Raw genomic sequence first — 20,736 nt, forward strand, 5'->3', positions numbered from 1 at the left:
AAGAAATAGAATCAAGTTATCAAATCTCATTAACCTTTTCTTCACTGTATAACGTAAACATTTTGATTAAAGAGCAGCGAATGAATCTCTCATTTTGTTTGATTACATTAAATAACAGAGGTGTCACTTTAAAGAGCCCATATTATACATGAAATAGGGTCATATTTAGGTTGTAAGGGTCTCCAACAACAGTGTAATATGCATGCAAGGTCAAAAAACCCTTTGATGGTCTTATAATCTGCATTTATTTTTACCTAATTATCCCAGCGACTCCTATATGAATCGTTCAGCGATTCATTTGTTCCCAAACCCCTCCTCAGCGTGAAGCTAATCTGCGCTGATTGGACCGATCACAGCCTGCTGCGATTGGTCGACACGGACAAGGCTTCAGCGCCAGGCAGAGTAAAATGCCCAGCTGCCAATCAACAATATAAAAGTAGTCACAGTGCACACACGCTTCATAGTGGATTTTGTCTGCCAGTGGGTGAATGTAAATACAGACGATGGACTAGAAAATACTGACGACTAACTATTTTATTGAGCAAAAAGTCCAAAAACTGGCGAGGAGATCTCCTAGCCCGTCGCAGTCTACTTGCTTTTTTCACACACCCACACACACACAGGGCCGGTGCGTCCATAGAGGAGACCTAGAGCGGCAGAATAGAGAGGGGGCGGCGCTCAGTTATATCCGCGAATCGCTCTGTTATATCCGCGGCGCTCAGTTATATCACCAACCCCCAAACCGATGAAGTCTTCTTTTTAAGCATGTAATTTCCAGAAGCACTCGATCTGCTCAAGGCTGGGCTATATTGCTGAGGTTTCATCTTTAATTAGACTGTCAAGTATATCCATCTTCACAGCGTGACTTCATTCCACCGGTGTCTCTCACTCTGTGTGTGTGTGTGTCTCTCTCTGTGTGTGTGTGTGTGTGTGTGTGTGTGTGTGTGTGTGTGTGTGTGTGTGTGTGTGTGTGTGTGTGTGAGACTTTTTTTCTGTTAGTGGGCGGGGCCGCAGGTTTCAAATCTCCCGGGTTTGCGCGTGCAACTACTTGTGTTTCGTAGCCGCGTCATCACGAAACACCTGATGACTCGTTATCAAGACGACTCGTTTGAAGCACTATGAGTCGACTCTTTTATAGATGAATCAATAGTTTTAAACACTGTACACTTACAGATTTAAGCCTTAGCTGGATATTTCACTTCACTCAGAGCTGTGTTACACACTATATGGAAGAGCATTTTCAAAAACCCATAATAATAATATGGGCTCTTTAAAAACGCACAGATCTACACTACCTGACTAAAGTCTTGTCGCCTATCCAAGTTTTAGGAACAGCAAATAATAACTTGACGTCTAGTTGATCATTTGGTATGTGGCTTATATGAAAGGCAAAGGCCTCTGGATTATGCTTATTTTACTAAAATGCCAACTGGCCCAGCCGGGACTCGAATCAGTGACCTTCTTGTGAAGCAACAGTGCTAGCCACTGAGCCATTGTGCCGCCATTTTATATAACTTATGAGACTTATTTTAAGTTAAACATTCACACAATGAAGATATCAAGATATGTAAAGCATTATTCAGTCAGTTTTTGAAAAAAAAACTAAGCATTACTTCTGACAATATTTGTAGAAATGTTTTTTATTATTATTTAATTTATCATACAGGGCTCTATTTTAATGATCTAGGCTCAAAGTCTAAAGCTCATGGCGCAAAAGCATTAAGGGCATATCCAAATCCACTTTTGCTATTTTAAGGATGGAAAAATGTGCTCTGCACCCGGCGCATGGTCTAACAGGGTTGAGCTTATTCTCTTAATGAGTTCTGGGTGTGTTTTGAGCATAACGTGCATTGAACCAATCAGAGTCTCATCTCCTATTCCCTTTAAGAGTGTTGCGTCACACCTTTGTGCATTTGCTATTTAGATGGTGGACTTTATACGTGTAAAAACTGAACAGTTCATCAGCTAGAAAACAGTTAAACAGTTGCAGCGCGAGGATAAAGAACGAGGCTCCTCCAATCAGCCTCTTTACTTTCTCTTTACTTTACTTCTACTCTTTATTTTACTCCTTTACTTTGGTGGAGTATGGAAATGGTGGAAACTCACTCCACTGAAGACATCAATCAGCCAACATATTTAATTTCATTTAAGCACAAAGATTTGTTTAAAACTATTTCTAAATTCAGTTCTAACTTCCAGCAAAGGAATAAATGAACAATAATAACGAAGAACGAAGTTATATCCTAACACATGTCCTGTTCTTATGCCCCATATGGTGATGCAGACGTCTCCAAAACCCGACAGGTGGACAAATCTAAACTTGTTTGTATTAAATCAAACATAAATATGTATATAAAAATAATATGTCACGCGGGAATGAATGGACAAAGTCTGATTAATCTAATTGCAAGTGATATAATGTAAACAAATAACAAAGGTGGCGATAATTGGTGCAGCCAGCACCAAAACCAGGGAAAACGCAGCCACAGCACAGATCAGATAATATCAGGAAGTCCAGACAAACTGACGAGGATCCTGGCAAAACACAGAGATAACATGAACACACACAAGTAACGAACTGACAATAAAGAGCTGGGTCCAGCTCTTAATATAGGAGTGCTGAGTACGCACCGCTGCGACTGCTAATTAGAACAGCTGATCCAAGATCACATGATAAACATACACATGCAACCTGACACAGGGAAAGGCACAACAACCCCACGTGACAATAACAAACAAGACAGAAAGAGCGCATGCACCTGCAACCGTGACATAATACTAATGATGATAATAATAACATTATACAAATGAAAACTGTCAGGACTAAACTGACAAAAGCCCCCCGAGATGAAGAAGGCATGGAGACAGTGGCTTTGTATTTATTTGAAAATAATAATTTCTGTAAAATTTAATCCTTTAATTGTTTTCATATGTAAAGATATTTGTGTATTGCTGTACATTCTGTGTATTAAGCAATGTGTAAGCGTATAGATCTGCATAGGCGCATAACTAATGCGCTCTGCGCTGGACTTTAGAGCAGCTTTTAGTTGGTCAATGGTCTATTTCAGTTCCTTAAAACGCCAACAATGCACCTTAACACACCTCCTTTTCAGACCAGCACACCCATGAGTCCACAAAGTGGGGCAAATGGATATGCTATTTAAACAATGTGGTGCAAAACGGGAAAATTACAGTTGCACTGGTCTGAAAATAGCAACAAATTGCGCCAAACACATCTTGCACCCAGTGCCGGCCTGTAGGCTTCAGGGGCCCAAGTCGAGATGAAAAAAACAATTGGGCCCACTGGTGTAAAAACAGAAGCAAGCACACAAAACAATAATAATAATATTTAAGTGTGTACATTTGTATTAACTGTAACATATTAAACCTATAATACAGATGTAAAAATATTTACTCAGATTTAAAGAAATAAGTTTGCAACTATTGCAAAGTATTGTAAAGTATTGCAGATGAAAGTGCAAGTGTGTTGTAAAAACTAATCGTACATAAAACAAACTAAATAAAATAAAATACAAATATATTTAAAAAATAAATGAAGAAGGGCACTGATTGGACACTTGTGATGTTATATTACTTAAAACTTTAAGACACTTTTTCAGGTTTAAATCAAACGTGAGCAATCTGGAAAGTCACGTCACCCAATTAGCTGATTGTGCGTGGTGTTATACAAAATAGAGTGTGGTGCTGCTGGCTATGTTTCTAATATTTTCCGCTGTTATTAATACTGTTTATTATCATTTTCAGCTATTTGTCATGTATGAATTATACAGAGCTATTATTTTAAAGGTTATTTAACGGTTATTTTTTCCTCACCGTCGATGTGAATTGTATCGCGTTTAATGGGGTCTGTGCATTGCGCATTACACATTGTTCATGATTTAAGGGCCGAACGCACCAAACATGCTTTTTGCATTGAGAGGTGCCTTTTTTGAATGATTTACTAACGGCCGCAAGCGTTTTGTGCACTGCTTATGCACCCTGCGTGCCTTGCATTCTCCAATCAAATGATAGCAGAGGCGGGGTTTCCGTTGAGGTGACTACAGTGTTTGTGCTGATTCGGTCATTGCCTAGCGACATAAAAGGCGCATCGCACTTCTTTTTTTCTTGTCAACAACAAAGGCAGTGTGTTGTGCCTCACGTTTTTATAATGGAAAAGCACGTTTGGTGTGATCGGCCCCTTATAAGTACATGCTCCTCCTCTCGCTTACGTTTACAGTATAATATATTGTAAATATACAAGAGTAATGTTCGTGGCGCTCCAAGAAACGCGGGGCCCTAGGCGACTGCCTATATTGCCAGTTGGACGGGACTGCTTGCACCTTATTGCGCCTTGTGTATGATAGAGAGTGTGTTATAGTGAGAATATAGAAGAAAAACTTACATTTATTAACATTAACATTTTATTTGTTTGACCAAACAAATAATAAATGCATGTTGCTTAGTAGTTTTAATACCTTGTCTTGATCTGATATTTGCTAATGTTTTTCAGGTACACTGATTACGAGTTCATCAGTGATAACTCCATCTCCTGGTCGGCCAGCTTACACAACAGATACACAGAGAACTCACTCAGAGGCGTCATTCTGGATATCCACTTCCTGTCCCAAACTGACTTCTTGGTCTGCACTTTCTCCTCACAGGTACACCGAACACGCTGTACAGTTTTCAGCTCATACAATGGAGGAAAAAATAGATATTGAACGTGTTACCATCTTTCTCAGAAAACTTTTATGTTTTCACCAGATGTTGGTAACAACCTAAGAAATATATATATATATATATATATATATATATATATATATATATATATATATATATATATATATATATATATATATATATATATATATATATATATATATATAAATAAAGCAAATCTAATTAGTTTATAAATGAAGTTCTATGGGCAGCACGGTGGCATAGTGGGTAGCACAATCGCTTCACAACAAGAAGGTCGCTGGTTTGAGCCTCGGCTGGGTCAGTTGGCATTTCTGTGTGAGTTTGCATGTTCTCCTCGTGTTGGTGTGGGTTTCCTCCGGGTGCTCCAGTTTCCCCCACAGTCCAAACGAGAGCTGCACTATTCTGGCTAAAATGAGAATTTTCTCACGATTCTGTAGATGTAAAATAAAGGTTAATATGAGTCTGCAATTATTATTTATTTTTTTCAAACATATGGTAAAACAACAATAATAATAATATTATGTGTAGGTCTACTGGTTCCTGTAAATAATTCTATTCTACTTATAATAATTCTGATGTTGAATTATGTTTGAGATATAGACCTATGCTTGCAATCTGAAAACATTATTAAACCATTTAATTCACTGGTAAAATCCACATTATATAGGCTAGAGTAGTTATATTGACACTGTAAACATTTATTTTCAAACTGTGTGTTTGCTATGAAAGAAAAACATATCAAACGCTTGTCGCAATCATAACTCTAAAATGCGATATGATCAATTAAATGATGTGCTCGCTTTCGGTTTCATTTTCACTGCTAAGTGCTGTTCATACTTCGCGCGCGGCTCTCAAATGTTCACTCTGTGCCACAAACTGTAGATCATTTACAACTTTATTACCTGTTACTCACAGCTTATGCACGTTCTGTTCACTAAAGTAGCCGCGTGCGCATCTATCATTAAGAAGGGCGCACGCGCCGCTCTCTCTGTGGTAACAGCTCACGGTCAGCAGCCCACGTCACGTGTAATTTCCCGGCCGCGAATACAGCATTATATGAAGACAGAAATGACATTGTTAGGTGAATTATACCTCATAAATACAGTATGTGACTCTTTCAACATCATTTGAAGGTGTCCATGTCGCTGAGCAATGTATGTGAAACAATGAAAAGACTCGTGCAGCCGCTTTTGCTTCTCTCCTGAATTTGAAAATATGATTGGCAAAATCGTAGAAATGCTGGATTAAGATCGTCTGAGGGGTCGAATCGAGATCGCGATCTTTTTTCGATTAATTGTGCAGCTCTAGTCCAAACACGTGGTACGTGGTACTAAATTGGCCGAGTGAATGAATGAGTATGGATGTTTCCCAGGGATGGGTTGCAGCTGGAAGAGCATCTGCTGCGTAAAACATATGCTGAATAAGTCGGCGGTTCATTGCGCTGTGGCGACCCCAGATTAATATAGGGACTAAGCTGAAAAGAAAATGAATGAATGAATGAATGACGTTCTGTATAATAAAATGAAATGATGCAGGGAAGAAGTATTGAACACATGAAGAAAGGGGGGTGTAGAAAGGCAGTGAAAGCCCAGACACCTGCTGAAATCAGTAGTTCTTCAGCAACCCCCAGATAACAGATAAATTAATGAACAGACCAAAAAAATTAATAAATGTTAAAAAACACAGCAAAGTACATTAATAAAATAAACAATGTGCTTATGTTGATCTTTATAGTTGAGGAGTTTCACAATAAATAAGGATGATCGCTACCTTCATCTTGGTTATTGTGATTTAGGTTGTGCTGAACTGCCCTTGGGTCAATGATTCTAATTTATGGGATGACTATGCTGGTGTATAAATGTAAAAGCGAGGGCCTCTTAACAAGGTTTTAGCTTTGATGATAAAGTCTATCCTACTAGATGATGGTATATGTGGGAGTGAAGTCGTGTGTGTTCAGAAAAAGTCTGAACTGTGTGAATTAAATGCAGTAAGCAGCTAGATGAAGCCTGCAATCAGATCTTCAATATAGAGTTGAAGTCAGAATTAGTAGCCGCCCTGTATATTTTTCTCCAATTTCTGTTTAACGGGGAGATTTTCCAGCACATTTCTAAGCAAAATAGTTTTAATATCTCATTTCTAATAATGGATTTCTTTTATCTTTGCCATGATGACAGCACATCATATTTGACTAGATATTTTTCAAGATACTAGTATTCAGCTTAAAGACCCCCTATTATGCATTAAAAAGGTCATATTTTGGTTTTGTGGTCTCCAACAACAGTCTGATATGCATGCTGGGTCAAAAAAACACTTTCATTGTTTTATAATCTGCATTTATTTTTACCTAATTATCCCAATGACTCCCATATGATTCATTGAGCGATTCATTTGTCCCCAAACCCCTCCTTAGCGCGATGCGAATCTGCGCTTATTGATGAGCCAGTCTACTGCGATTGGTCGACTGCGTTCAGTGTGAGACAGAGAGAAATGCCCACCACGGCTTATCAAAAATTTTGAAGTAGTCAGAGTGCAGAGTGTATGTGTGAGCCCAGTGCAGGAGTGCATTACAGCATCACAGTTTAACACCAGCATATTACTCTACTCTTAACCATGACACACATTCAGTATTAATCCACACAGTGGCAAAAGCTGAACTATGTTGAAACTTGATCGCCTCACGTGTGTAGGAACAGCTGACGGTGGCCATAGCAAAGACAAACAGCAGAGGATCGCGGGCTCACAAACGCATTTAAATCTGTAAACAAAGCGGCACGTGTCGCGTTTTCAACGTGGTTTTAGATGCGATATGAGAATATAAAGAGTTAACCAGATACAGTACAAGCCGTGTAGAGACGTTACAAGTAACAAAATGCAATTAAATACATCATTTGCAAGCTAGAGAAAACAAGGAGGCAGCCATTTTAATCGCACTCACTAAAACTTGTGAAATGGAGGAAGGAACTGATCTATGAGCTGTGTACTGTAAAATTCCTGTCAAGCTCTGACAAAGTCTCATACATCAATAGTCTTTTCTGATCCTTACTGTAACAAAAAGCAGACGAATCCCCCATTGTAAGCGTGTAGATTTTTGAAGCACTCATCAGAAAAATGACGGGAACAGAACAGGCTGGGGTATAATGCTGAGGTATTTTTGCAGGAATAAACCTCAACCACTGACTCTTCACAGCCTCATATTTGGGTAGGAAAAATAACACTAACTTTCCCTCACACTTGAGAGCACAGCGTCTTCGCGACTTGATTCAGCCAGGATCTGCTAGTGTTTGTCCTCCTCTTTTTCTTTTAACTGTCTTTGTGGGCGGGGTCGGGGGGTTCAATTTTCCCAGGTCTGCATGCGCAACAAATAGGCGGGGCTTGAGTTCCGTAAAGATTCGTTACCAAGACGATTCATTTCAACCACTCTGAGTTGACTCTTTTATAGTTGAATCAATAGTTTTAAACATGGTACACTTTTAGATTTAAGCCCTAGCGAGATATATCTAGCTGCAGAACCGCAGAACCACACACGTTTCAAGCACACACAATCTAGCACACACGATTTAGGCAAACCATATATGATAACTTAAAACTCCTTAGCATTATCGCCACCTATTGAATTTCACAAATATGGTTTCCCATTTCAGTCATTATTATTATATCGTAACGATCATTTTAACATCTCTGCAGTTTCTGAACCCAAATTATGTAAATAAAAATAATAGGTTAAAGACACTTATGACTTTATTCACGTGTCAACATACACAAGAAAACCGTCAGACCGTCTAATTGTAGGATTAAGTGTAATAAACTAATTCAGGATCTTAATATTATCATACTTGGTTAAAATCACTTGTTGTAAAATATAAAAAGCAAATAATGTGTCACATTAAAATTAATTACTATACTTAATCATTTAAACAATATATAATATAGTTATAAACTGATTATCTTAACTGATTATCTGATTATAAACTAATATATTTTACTAAACTGTCACAGCTGTAAGTTATATATATTTACTTTTTATTTATTTATTAATTATTAATGGTTAATTTGTTTCCATTGCTACATTTTGGTTTAAAAACAATATGTTGCTTACTATAAATTAAGCCTACTACAGTATTTAATGTGGGAAATCATTAATTAAAAAGATATTAGAAAATTAAGCAATTAATTAAATTTGTATTAAATTAAATCGCTTGAGTAAAATATTAATATAGTGTTATACATTTATTACATGTAAAATGTATTATTGCCTATATGAACTTGCAATTATTTCCTTCATTGTGAATGAATGCATTATATAAATTAAACCTGTCCAGTTTAGATCTTTCAGCAAGGCCAGCAAAGGATCCCTAACAGCAAAGCTTGAGGGGGCTAATAATATTGACCTTAAAATTATTTTTTTTTTTAATTAAAAACTGTTTTTATTCTAGCTTAAATAAAACAAATCAGACTTTCTCCAGAAGAAAAAATATTATAGGAATTACTATAAAAATTTCTGAATCTGTTTAACATCGTTTAGGAAAGTTGGAAAAAATAATAATAAAAAAAAATCACAGGAGTGTTTCAACTATACAAGTCTCTCAACTCTCTTATCCCCTTATTATCTAAGCTAATAAAAACTGGGTAATCTTACAGACAGTTGTACATTTCCATTTTCTTTTGTGGTCTCCAGGTTTGTCGTGTGGCCTATGAGATGATGCAGACCCTCCATCCGGACGCCTCCTCTTTTTTCCGCTCTTTGGACGACATTTATTACTTCGGTGGACAAAACGCACACAACCAGATTGCCATTTATCCGCACCAACCGCGTACAGCCGAAGATATCCCGCTGGATCCTGGAGACGTTATCGGGGTGGCTGGAAACCACTGGGACGGAAACTCTAAAGGGATCAACCGCAAACTGGGACGCACCGGCCTCTATCCGTCCTATAAAGTCAAGGAGAAGATCGAGACGGTGAAATATCCCATTTATCCTGAAGCAGACAAGATGCTGAGCTCATAATGAGAATAATAATGAGAGATTAATCAGGATCGACTGACCTTAAGGAGGATCAGGTGCAACTTTCAGTATGATCTGACTGAGGCTTGTATTAATAGGATCTCATTGGCTGCTGTGGAAATCCTTTGAAACGGCAACTGAAGCAAATGATACGTTTTTTAAATTATTATTATTTAATTTTTTTAAATCTTCTCTTGCCTTCTTTCTCTGTCCTTAAATTGGAGTCGATCTTGCAGAAGCCTGAAGGAACATGTTCAGGTCATATTTCACTCCCAAAAAAGAAAAGAAATTGTACAGTGATAGAAATTAAGGCAATTTTGGTGGGCCCCCTAAGTGAATAATGGGAGAGGAGGAGGGGAGTGTCGTGGACATAACCGAAGTGAAGGAGGGGAGAGGGGGGGGGGGGTTGTGATGAGTAGTGATGGGGGTGGTGAAGTCTAAAATGAAGAGTGGGGTGGGGCAGCGATGTCGCGGATGAAAGCAAAGGGAGGGGGGTGATGGTGGGTGTCATGGTCGAAAATGAAGAGCAGGGTGGGGGCGTTGTTGCAGAAAAATGAAAGGGGGTAGGGGTGATGGGGTGTCGTGGGCGAGAATGAAGAGTGGGTTGGGGGGTGGTGTCGTGGACAAAAGTGAAGAGCAGGAGGGTGATGAGGGTGTCGTGGTTGAAAATGAATATTGGGGTGGGGGCGGTGTCATGGACAATAGTGAAGAGCGGGAGGGTGATGGGGTTGTCGTGGTCGAAAATGAATATCGGGGTGGGGGCAGTGTGATGGACAAAAGTGAAGAACGGGAGGGTGATGGGGGTGTCGTGGTCAAAAGTGAATATCGGGGTGGGGGTGATGGGGGGTGTCGCGCTCAACAATGACAAGCAGGGTGAGGGGCGGTGTCATGGACGAAAGTGAAGAGCGGGGGGGTGGGTGATGGGGGGTGTCGCGGTCGAAAATGGCAAGCGGGTGGGGGGTGGTGTCATGGGCAAAAGTGAAGAGCGGGGGGGGGGGTGATGGGGGTGTCGTGGTCGACAATGACGAGCAGGATGGGGGGCGGTGTCATGGACGAAAGTGAAGAGCGGGGGGTGGTGGGGGAGGGTGTCGTGGTCGAAAATGGCAAGCGGGTGGGGGGCGGTGTCATGGACAAAAGTAAAAAAAGTGAAGAGCGGGGGGGTGATGAGGGGCATAGCGGTCGAAAATGACGAGCAGGGTGGGGGGTGGCGTCATGGACAAAAGTGAAGAGCGGGTTGGTGTCACGGTTGACAATGAAGAGCAGGGAGTCGGGGGATTTGTGTCTTTGACAAAAGGGAAGAGCAGGGGGGTGATGGGGGTGCTGCAGTTGAAATTGAAGAGCGGGTTGGGGGCTGTGTCTTCACAAAAGTGAAGAGCGGAGGCTGTCGTGGTCGAAAATAAAGAGGGGTTGATGATGTGGACTACAGTAAAGAACGTGGTGGGAGGGTTGTCATGGACAAGTGAACAAAAAGGAGGGGGGGGCGAGATGGGTAATGTCATGGTCTAAAGCGAAGAGTGGGGTGGGGGGTGGTTTGTTGCGAAAAAAAATTGAATAGGGGTGTCACAATTGAAAATGAAGAGCGGGGGGGTGGTGATGTTGCGGATGAAAGTAAAGAGTGCGGGGGAGGGGAGAGGAGGGAGTGGTGATGTTGCAGACTAAAGTGTAAAGGGGGTTAACTCCTGGGGCGCCTGAAGTTCATGAGCCCTTAGAATTGTCCTAACACCGCCGTATCCCCCCCAAACCACACCCCTGCGCCTCTGTTCCAACATGCACTCAAATAAATATTTGTTCTCCTTTTTCAAACCACTTACTTAAAACAAGCTGAAACAACACAGTACTTTAGGGTTTTTAGGGAAAACTTGATTGTTTTATGTTCAGTCAACTTAAAATTGTAAAAACCATTACGTTAACTTAATCGATTTGGGTTGAGATGAGAGGTAGGGATTGTGTGGAACCCAGCATTTTTTTATGCTGTGTTCACACCAGACATGTTAAGTCAATGCAACCGTGCGAATAGACATCCTCCGGCGCGATACACGCGAATGGCGCGGCTTAACACGCAAATAGCTCGAATCACTCGAGTTCGAAAATCCGAACTTTAGCGGACATTCGCGCCGCGTTAGCTCTTGTGGGGGCGTGATTGTGACGTAGAGCCTGTTGTCCTCCAGCCGACAAAAACAACAGTTCATCAAACTGAGCTCGTCTCAGTCAGAAGCACAGCTAAAAGCCTCCATCATCCAGGTTAAGTTTCTGGAGGAGTTTGAGCTCACAGAGCTGGATGCACCTCTGAAAGGATTTAGTGGACTCAGACACAACCCTAAACGTATCGACGCTGTTTTTCAGCCTTCATAAAGCACATAAACAGTTATTTTCTCAATAAAATCCATGTTAGCCATTTAGCGACGAAGCTACAGTCACCGTGCAGACAGAAGTCCTGCCCATGATGCGAATCCACGTCAGTTCTGAAGTAAATTTGACCTGCGAATGAAGCGGATTTGACGCGCAACTGAAGCAGATTTTCACGCGCGAATGATGCAAGTAAAACTCAAATGTTTACGCGTCTATTTACGCGCAAATATCGCGTTGCATGTCTGGTGTGAACACAGCATTACAGTGTGTTAAAAAATGGTCCATTAGATAATGTATTTACTACAGAATAAACTATATATTTATTACTGTGTATAACAACGTTCCTGTTAGCTAATGTTAACTTTAAATTGTAATAATGCATTAGTAAATGTTGAACTATGATTATTAATACATGCAGTGCTTAATAAAGATTATGTAAGTAGATATGATAACTAACATTATCTGACGGACCGTTATTTTTTAACTGTTAGCAAAATTATTTAGGTTATACTTAGATTGCTTTGTGACATGAAACATAACGTGTTTGTTATATATAATTTATTTAAATGTATTTATTATTAGTGTACAAAGATTTAGGTTTTTTGTTTGTTTAATACATGTATGTGTATAAATAGCTTTGAATTTTATTACTGCCTTTAATTTAAGCTGATCTGAATGAAAATGAATCACAAACTCAATCAAATGTTCATTAAATGTTCACAAGTTGAGACATTAATGCAAATCAGAGTTAATTAAATTAAATCGTAAAGTTGCAATTATATTTTTATACTTTGTAATTATATATTAAAGTAATTTTCACATTAGTGTTGTATATATTAAGCTATTTATTTAAGCTCATTTAAATTAAAATATACAAAAAGTCATTTCTTTTAATGTTGCGGTGAAATATGATCTGGACATTGTGTGTGAGACTATTTTCTTTGCATATCTTTTTAATTATCAGCCTTCACTCATCACACAGTGCTCTTTATCTGTCTGTGTGTGTGTTTATGTGTGTGTGTGTTTACACACAAACACGCTCTTTGTGCTTTATTTATTGTGCATCCAAAGCGGTGCCTAAAATGAAAGGAAAAAGCTTTGCAGAACTTTAGTATAAATAGATGGAACTTCACAATTTACTCATTGTTAATGATCCCTCAAAGGCACAGTGTGTCATTTTCACCACTAGAGGGCGTGTATATTTACAACAAACAGTCACATTTGATGACTGTGTGATCGAGTGTGGAATCATGGGAGTTGTAGTCTTCATTATCCTACAGAAATCGCGTTGATGGATGAGCTAAAAGTATGTGACAACATTTGCATAAACACACAACACTAATAAGCTAACATTGGTTATTTCTCTGGATTTTGACATTTGGGATAATGTGAGTATATAAGTCAGCAAAATACATAAAACTGTTCTAGAGCAGGGGTTCCCAAACTTTTCAGCTCGTGACCCCCAAAATAACAATGTCAGTGACTTGTGACCCCCATTTTTCTCGAAGGTGGTTATAAATATACAAACGTTGCACACACTACTATAGGCCTATATAAACATGAGCGTATTGACAACACAAAAATCTAACAGTCTAATATATCATATTTAATATTAACCTCCAGCATCTTGTTTTTAATGTGTTAGAGTCATAAAGGTTGTCAGAAAGTTTAACCTGGTCTCGTAAAATCAATCTGTTGCAGCTGATGCTATAGCTGTGTGGTTCATCTAAACACCCAAGGGGTCGCAATCCAATGGAAAATAATGAAAGGCTGATAGATTTTTATTTGTATGTTGCTGTTGTTGTTTCTTTAATGTAACTATTAACTACAGTGCATCCGGAAAGTATTGATAGCGCTTCACTTTTTCTAAAATGGATTGAATTCATTTGTTTCCTCAACATTCTACACACAATCCCCCATAATGACTATGTGAAAAAAAGAGTTTTTGAATTGTTGCAAATTTATTAAAAACAAAAAAAAAACCTGTAAAATCACATGTACATCACAGCCTTTGCTGTAAAGCTCTAAATTGAGCTCAGGTACATTCTGTTTCCACTGATCATTCTTGACATGTTTCAGCAGCTTTATTGAAGTTCACCTGAGGCGAATTTAGTTGATTGGACATGATTTGCTAAGGCATACACCTGTCTATATAAGGTCCCAGGGTTGGGTCAAAGCACAAACCAAGCATGGGGACAAAGGAATTGTTTGTAGACCTGCTTCAGAGTGCTCCTGACCTCAGACTGGGGCGACGGTTCATCTTCCAGCAGGACAATGACCCAAAGCACACCGCCAAAAATATCAATGGAGTGCCTTCACAACAACTCGGGAAATATTCTTGAGTTGCCCTGCCAGAGCCCAGATCTAAATCCTATTGAACATCGCTGAAGAGATCTGAAAATGGCTGTACACCGTCACTTCCCTTCTAACCTGATAGAGCTTGAGAGGTACTGAACATTCAGGTGTGCCAAGCTTGTGGCATCATATTCATAAAGACTTGAGGCTGTAATTGCTGCCAAAGGTGCATCAACAAAGTATTAAGCAAAGGCTGTGAATACTGATGTACATGTGATTTTTCAGCTTTTTTATTTTTAATAAATTTGCCACAATTTCAAAAACTCTTTTTTCACATTGTCATTATGGGGGATTGTGTGTAGAATGTTGAGGAAATTAATGAATCCACTTTGGAATAAGCCTGTAACATAAAAAAACGTGGAAAAAGTGAAGCACTATGAATACTTTCCGGATGTGCTGTATCTTCTGTGGGTTATGGATAACATTAAAATAAAATGTATTTGACTTTTGGAAGTCACCAAGCGACCATTCGTAATTGGGTCTCGACCCCCACTTTGGGAACCACTGTTCTAGATGATATTTTAATGAAAACAAAATCTTTTATCTATGAAAACATATCGTGCTTTTAAGCATAAATATAAATAATATGAATAAAAATGTCAATTTAAAGGTAAGAAAGTGCGCAGTAACTTTACATATGAATACCTATGAAAAACAATGAGTTCAGTCTAGATTTAAAGAGTGTCAATGTGAAATTCAGTGAATCACTTTGGATTTGATCATTTTTGATATTTGAGACCTCCAGGATGTGTTTTTCAATCATTTGTTAAAAAAATGAATGTCATGGAAATGTGGCTGTAGGATTAAAGGTGCTGTTTGTAAGTTTTTGACTCTTCTAAAGCATAAAAATACATTAAAATGTTTGCAGATATTTCAGAAACATGCTAAGTGAACATTCTTGTTTATCTGAAAAACAATGCTGACGTCAGATATTCTGCTTAGAAAATGTGGGTTACGTGCCAGAACGTCTGTCTTTGTTTTGGTCATTTAATCCGCCTAATGCCAGTTTAGCATGTGTCCGCAACTGAAATGCGACCTCCGGTGGACAGTAGCAACCTCCGAAATGAGACGCAGATTCATAGTTCCACATGAGGTGATTATTAACTACCAGGTTACATTGTAACCCTGCGTCCTAACAACACACTACATGACGAGATTTGCAGTGATAAGCGATTTGGCTGTTTGCACCAGACCAAACATGATATAACTTTAAATGAAGCCATTCAGAAGCACAGAATAGTGCACTCACTCACAAAATAGTTAGGTTTATAATATAATTAATACATATTAAACGAAAACTCCTTTTAATATGAAAATATTCCTTCTATCGCGTGCCGTTGCTTTTATTTAGAAAGCGATTTAAAGCAGCCCTTAAATCAGATCAGCGTTTAGGCTCGTGAGTCAGGCTTGTTGGTCCTCAATCTGGCAACCTGCGCTTACATGTGTTTTTATCCAGGGATGCAATGCCTAGTTCAATCACTGGGTGTCAAACTTACATACTGCACCCTTTAAGGAGTTTATTTTGTCAATGTGCTGTTAACATCAATTGTCTGCCATTGCTGCGATCGCAAACTGTCCCTCATAAATGACTTCAGAATGAAGCTGAAAGCAAAAGCAACATGGTTTTTCAGCTTTCATCACTCCTTTGTTTCATTGACATGATTTCTCAGTTTATTTGCTGCTTTCGACTCTGAAAATGAACTGAAATGAGTTTGACTTTCTTTTGTAATGAAGATGAATAATGATCATTATTACGAGACTCTGCTGTCTTGAGACGTTTTTCACATATTTTGTTGGAGGGGTTTGTCTTATATAAACCCACGGATCAATTAAAGTGGAGAAATCTGTGTTGATTGTGTTTTTTTTGTGTGTCTGCTGGCTTTTATTCTGCATCGATCAATGGTTTCTTTCATCAAAATCCAGGTTTGGTGCATCTTTCAGACTAGGGCTTTGTAAACAACCTCTAGCTTTCTTTACAACATATCTTTTTGTGCTACTTTTACGCATTTATGATTTTTGTGTTATATCTTTGCCCATATTAATACAGTTTTCATTTCTAGTAGCTTGTTTTCAGGTTGCCCAATGCATTTTCTGGAGTGCAATATGAGTGATTCTAGAATTGTTAGCGCTAAAATAAAAAGAAACCTCCAAAATAACCTTTTTTTATATATATTTAAATAAATAAAACTGTAGTTAAGCAGTTTTGAATGTTAAAAGATAATGTCTGGGCCATTTTGTCTTAAAAATTTTAACTTAAAGACTCTCATTATACCTATTTTTGTCTGTTTTCACCTCCTCATACAGGTATGTTCAGTTTCAAGAGTTCCCACTTAGATATGCTTGGCGTATAAAGCAGGTTTGGCATGCTGTCCCGGGAGAGAACCCTGAGCTCGGAGATATTTGAGCCCAGGGCTCCCGCCCGGTCGATAAGCATATCAGGAGATCCGAGATCAGGTAGGTCTCGAGAGCTCCCCCTTTAGAAAAGGGAGGAAAAGGAGGAGATGGGGTGGAAGGGGGGATTCTTCCAAACGAAGATAGAAACAGTAGGGAGGAAATTATCCATTTATAGTAAACTAGGATCACTCTGATTGGATTATTACTGATTACAGATGAGTGGCCAGACGTGCTCAATCATATCACATGCTCCTCTCGAAATTAGTTTATAAAACTTCACTTAAATTATCATGAAATATTCATTCATTCATTTTCTTTTCGGCTTAGTGCATTTATTAATCTGGGGTCACCCCAGTGGAATGAACCGCCAACTTATGCAGCATATGTTTTACGCAGCGGATACCCTTCCAGCTGCAACCCATCAGTGGAAAACACCCGCACACTCTCATTCACACGCATACAATACGAACAATTTACCTCAATTTTTAGCTAATTTGGCTCGAACCAGCAACCTTCTTGCTGTGAGGCGATCATTCTACCCACTGCGCCACCGTGACATGAAATAATTGTTTTCTTTTTTTGTGTTTACTCTATGAAGTTATAGAAAATTTTGCATGAAACATCTATTTTCTGGATCATGTGCACTTTTACTATTCATCCTGGGTGTGTGTGTGTGTGTGTGTGTGTGTGTGTGTGTGTGTGTGTGTTTGCAAATTACGTTCTGCAATTAAAAACAGACAGCGACTGGTGAGAGATGCTTAAACCTCATGTTTTTTTCTCTGTTATCTAGAAGACACTTCAATTAAGCCACTTGTTGGAGCCGCGCTGCCCTGTGACCTTTTCTGAACAAGCTGTCATTTGGTTAATTATTCTGTTAATTGGCCATCAGCGTCTAGTGTTCAGATTGTTTTATATGTGTCACTCTTTCAATTTATTTAGAGTTTGAGCTGTTTTAGCTTTAAGAGAGAGAGATAGAGAGAGTGGAGCTGAAAGAAAAATTCATGCAATAATTCTGTCATTATTTATTTACTAACTCGTACTCAGCATTTGAGTACACCCCCTCACAAATATCTCTTTTAAGTGATGTTTTATAAACAAATTTGGGGAGGAGCACGCGCAGAAGTTTCAGTATCAAATACGTCATTGACAATTATTCTATTATCCATTCAGTTCTTGACCAAACCCCTATATATACCAAAGCTGTCTTACCTGCAGCATCTTACGACTTTAGCATCCCTCCACCACCCCGTCACCTCACCTCTTAAGCATTACAATCCCGGGGGGAGCGTTCTGGGGCCGGGCTAGATACTTCGCTCGAATCCCAATCCCTCTCTGTTTCCTGATAAGAGGAATAACTCGAGTTTGGGTGTCTTCCCCGAGCTCAGAGCCCTCTCCCCGGACAGCACGCCAAATACGCTTTATTCTGAAACTATTGCAAGTGTAACATTGGACATTGGATACATTGGATTGGTCAGTACGCTGAAAACAATAATTTCTGCAACATTATTGCAAAAAAATTATGTGTGTTGAATTTAATTTTTTTATTTATTTATTTAAACAATGTTTAACTTAATTTGTTTGTGAAATGCAGCTCAAATAAATTATTTACAACCAATTACCTTTAAAAAAAATGAGTAAATCCAAAGAATCTTTAAATATTTTTTTTTTCAGTGGAGATAATTATGATAACGATCCAAAAATTAGAAGCCCAAATTTTTATGTTATGGGAAAAATACGCAATAACATTTTTAAAACTATGAAAAATCAAGAGAAACAAGAAATATGTACAATTTTATAGATGATTTGCATGAATTAAAATGTATTATCTTTCCATTTCTAAAGATGTTCTGTGACTAAAATATCATTTTAATAAATATATCTGTTTAATAAATCTGTTTTGTTCAAATGCACCAAAATATATCAATATATTACCTATATTCACTGAGAACATTATCATTTTCAAAATGGGCTGTACTCATCTTTGCAGAGCACTGTGCTCAATGGTTTTCTTTCACATACTGAACAAAATAAAAATGCATGCAATCAATGAACAACAGTTGCACACAATTTATTCAGATTGTCCCAAACACGAGTCGATAAAGGTAACTTAGTAAACATAAAACAATTAAGCTGTCCCCAAAAAATATAATGCAGTGCTTCTTCTTTGTTCTGATACCCACTTTATTTCATATCTTAGCCATGCAGTGAAAATTGCTGTTTTTTCCTTAATCAGATCTTAAATGGTGATTTTGTATGGGATGACAATAGGGTGTATGCCAAGCTAGTGTGTTTCCCATACTGATAAACTTCCGGTGACCTGTTATTGTGATTTTTTTTCCCATTTTATATGGTTCCTTTTACAGTATCGATGTTGTAATGTAATTCAAATACAATCAGTTAAACAGACTTTGGCATTCATTTAGTTGCTCAAGCGTAAAACGAGACAAAAAGCCGTTTACTCGCATGCGCCCGTCAGAATCGGCAGGCTAGCGCAGAAGCTCCATTGAATATACTGGGGTAAAATAAATGCTCATATTATTTAATGCAGTGCTTCATATACAATCTGAGACCCACTTTATATCAGATATCACTCAGCCATTGGAGATCGCTGATTTTTAAAGAAAACAGACCTTAAACGCACCGATTTTGCATTGGCATACAATTCACCGGAAACGATTAACCCAGGTTACTGGCAAATTAAAAGTCCCATTAGCATAATTCGGCATATACCCCATTAACCTGAAGGCTTAGGGCTGGCTGACTGAAATTAAAAGTCCATGTGCATATACCCCATTATCATTAGCATGTTTCATTACATGTTTTATATCATTAAAGCCTACACATTTGTCATATTTAGATATTTACTTTAAAATATAGATTTTCTTTTCCAAAATATTCAAGTTTTTATTTGTTTTTATAAAATCGTTTTAACCTAAAAATTACATTTTTTTATGTTTACTCTTATTCTATCATGTAAGAGCAGGCGTAATCTCATTATCTCGTGACTTCCGGTCTCTTTCACTTCCATTGTTTTTTAGCTGTAATAAAATAGGTGGTGATGCTGACTGAGGATGCAAACTTGTATTTTCTTACCTTATTATTTTTGTGTATCATCATAAACACTCTGGTTTGGCCATTTTGTCATTCCTAGCAATTTCCCACATAGGAAAACAAACAGCAGAAAAGACAAAGAGATTAGAATCACCAAGAGGCGACACTCTAGTGCGATTTGGTAAACAGCCACTAGATGACGCGGTGGCCATTTTGGAATGAAAATTCCAATAGAACAACAGCATATTATAAGTCTGTAAAATAAACAATTAAAAGTGCTGATGATTGTGATAGTAAGTGTTGTATTTTCATCTTTCACAGGTTGTATCTCAGCTTTAAAGCGCTTTTTAAATAAATAAATAAAAAACAAAGCAGCTGCTTTCACTCCAAAATGGCGGATCCCGGGGCTGTTGCCGGGCGCTGGGTCGTTGCTAGATGGGATACGCTTGCGGCCAGAAGTTATTGAGAATTATTTCTGTTATTTATTTAATTTCACATTTGTTGTATTTTATTAACGTCCACCCCCACCCCAACCCTAAACCCAACCGTCACAGTAACGTAAAAACATTAGTTGCACCGAGTATTATTTATGTTATCTATTAAATTACCCCAAAATTTTTATTTTTTAACGACAACTCTCACCCCAACCCTAAACCCAACCGTCACAGTACTGTAAAAATATTAATTATTGTTGTACAGTGTCATTAAAAATGCTGCTTTATTAATGTACATACCGCACTTCCGGCCGGCCGCATATCCGATCTAGACTTTACCTGGGAGCTGCTGTTGCAATGGAACGTTCTAGTGAGTGTCGCCCCAATACTTCCGCATCGTTTTAAATTTCGCGCTTTTTGAAGCAGGGTGAATTCTGATTGGCTTTCGGT

At 38.4% G+C, this 20,736-nt stretch overlaps 1 protein-coding gene across 1 annotated transcript in view; it reads left to right on the top strand.

Moving 5' to 3' along the window:
- The window catches only part of fut8b (fucosyltransferase 8b (alpha (1,6) fucosyltransferase)), a 206,031-nt gene extending 195,954 nt beyond the window's left edge, over window positions 1-10,077 (top strand). The window contains exons 9-10 of the mRNA XM_056481322.1: window positions 4,511-4,661; window positions 9,377-10,077. Coding sequence (XP_056337297.1) covers window positions 4,511-4,661; window positions 9,377-9,706 — 481 coding nt within the window. The 3' untranslated portion in view covers window positions 9,707-10,077. The remainder of the gene's footprint in view (window positions 1-4,510; window positions 4,662-9,376) is intronic.
- The last annotated feature ends 10,659 nt before the right edge of the window (window positions 10,078-20,736 follow it).

The sequence above is a fragment of the Danio aesculapii genome, chromosome 20, assembly GCF_903798145.1.
Source record: "Danio aesculapii chromosome 20, fDanAes4.1, whole genome shotgun sequence".
Classification (NCBI taxonomy): Eukaryota; Metazoa; Chordata; class Actinopteri; order Cypriniformes; family Danionidae; genus Danio; species Danio aesculapii.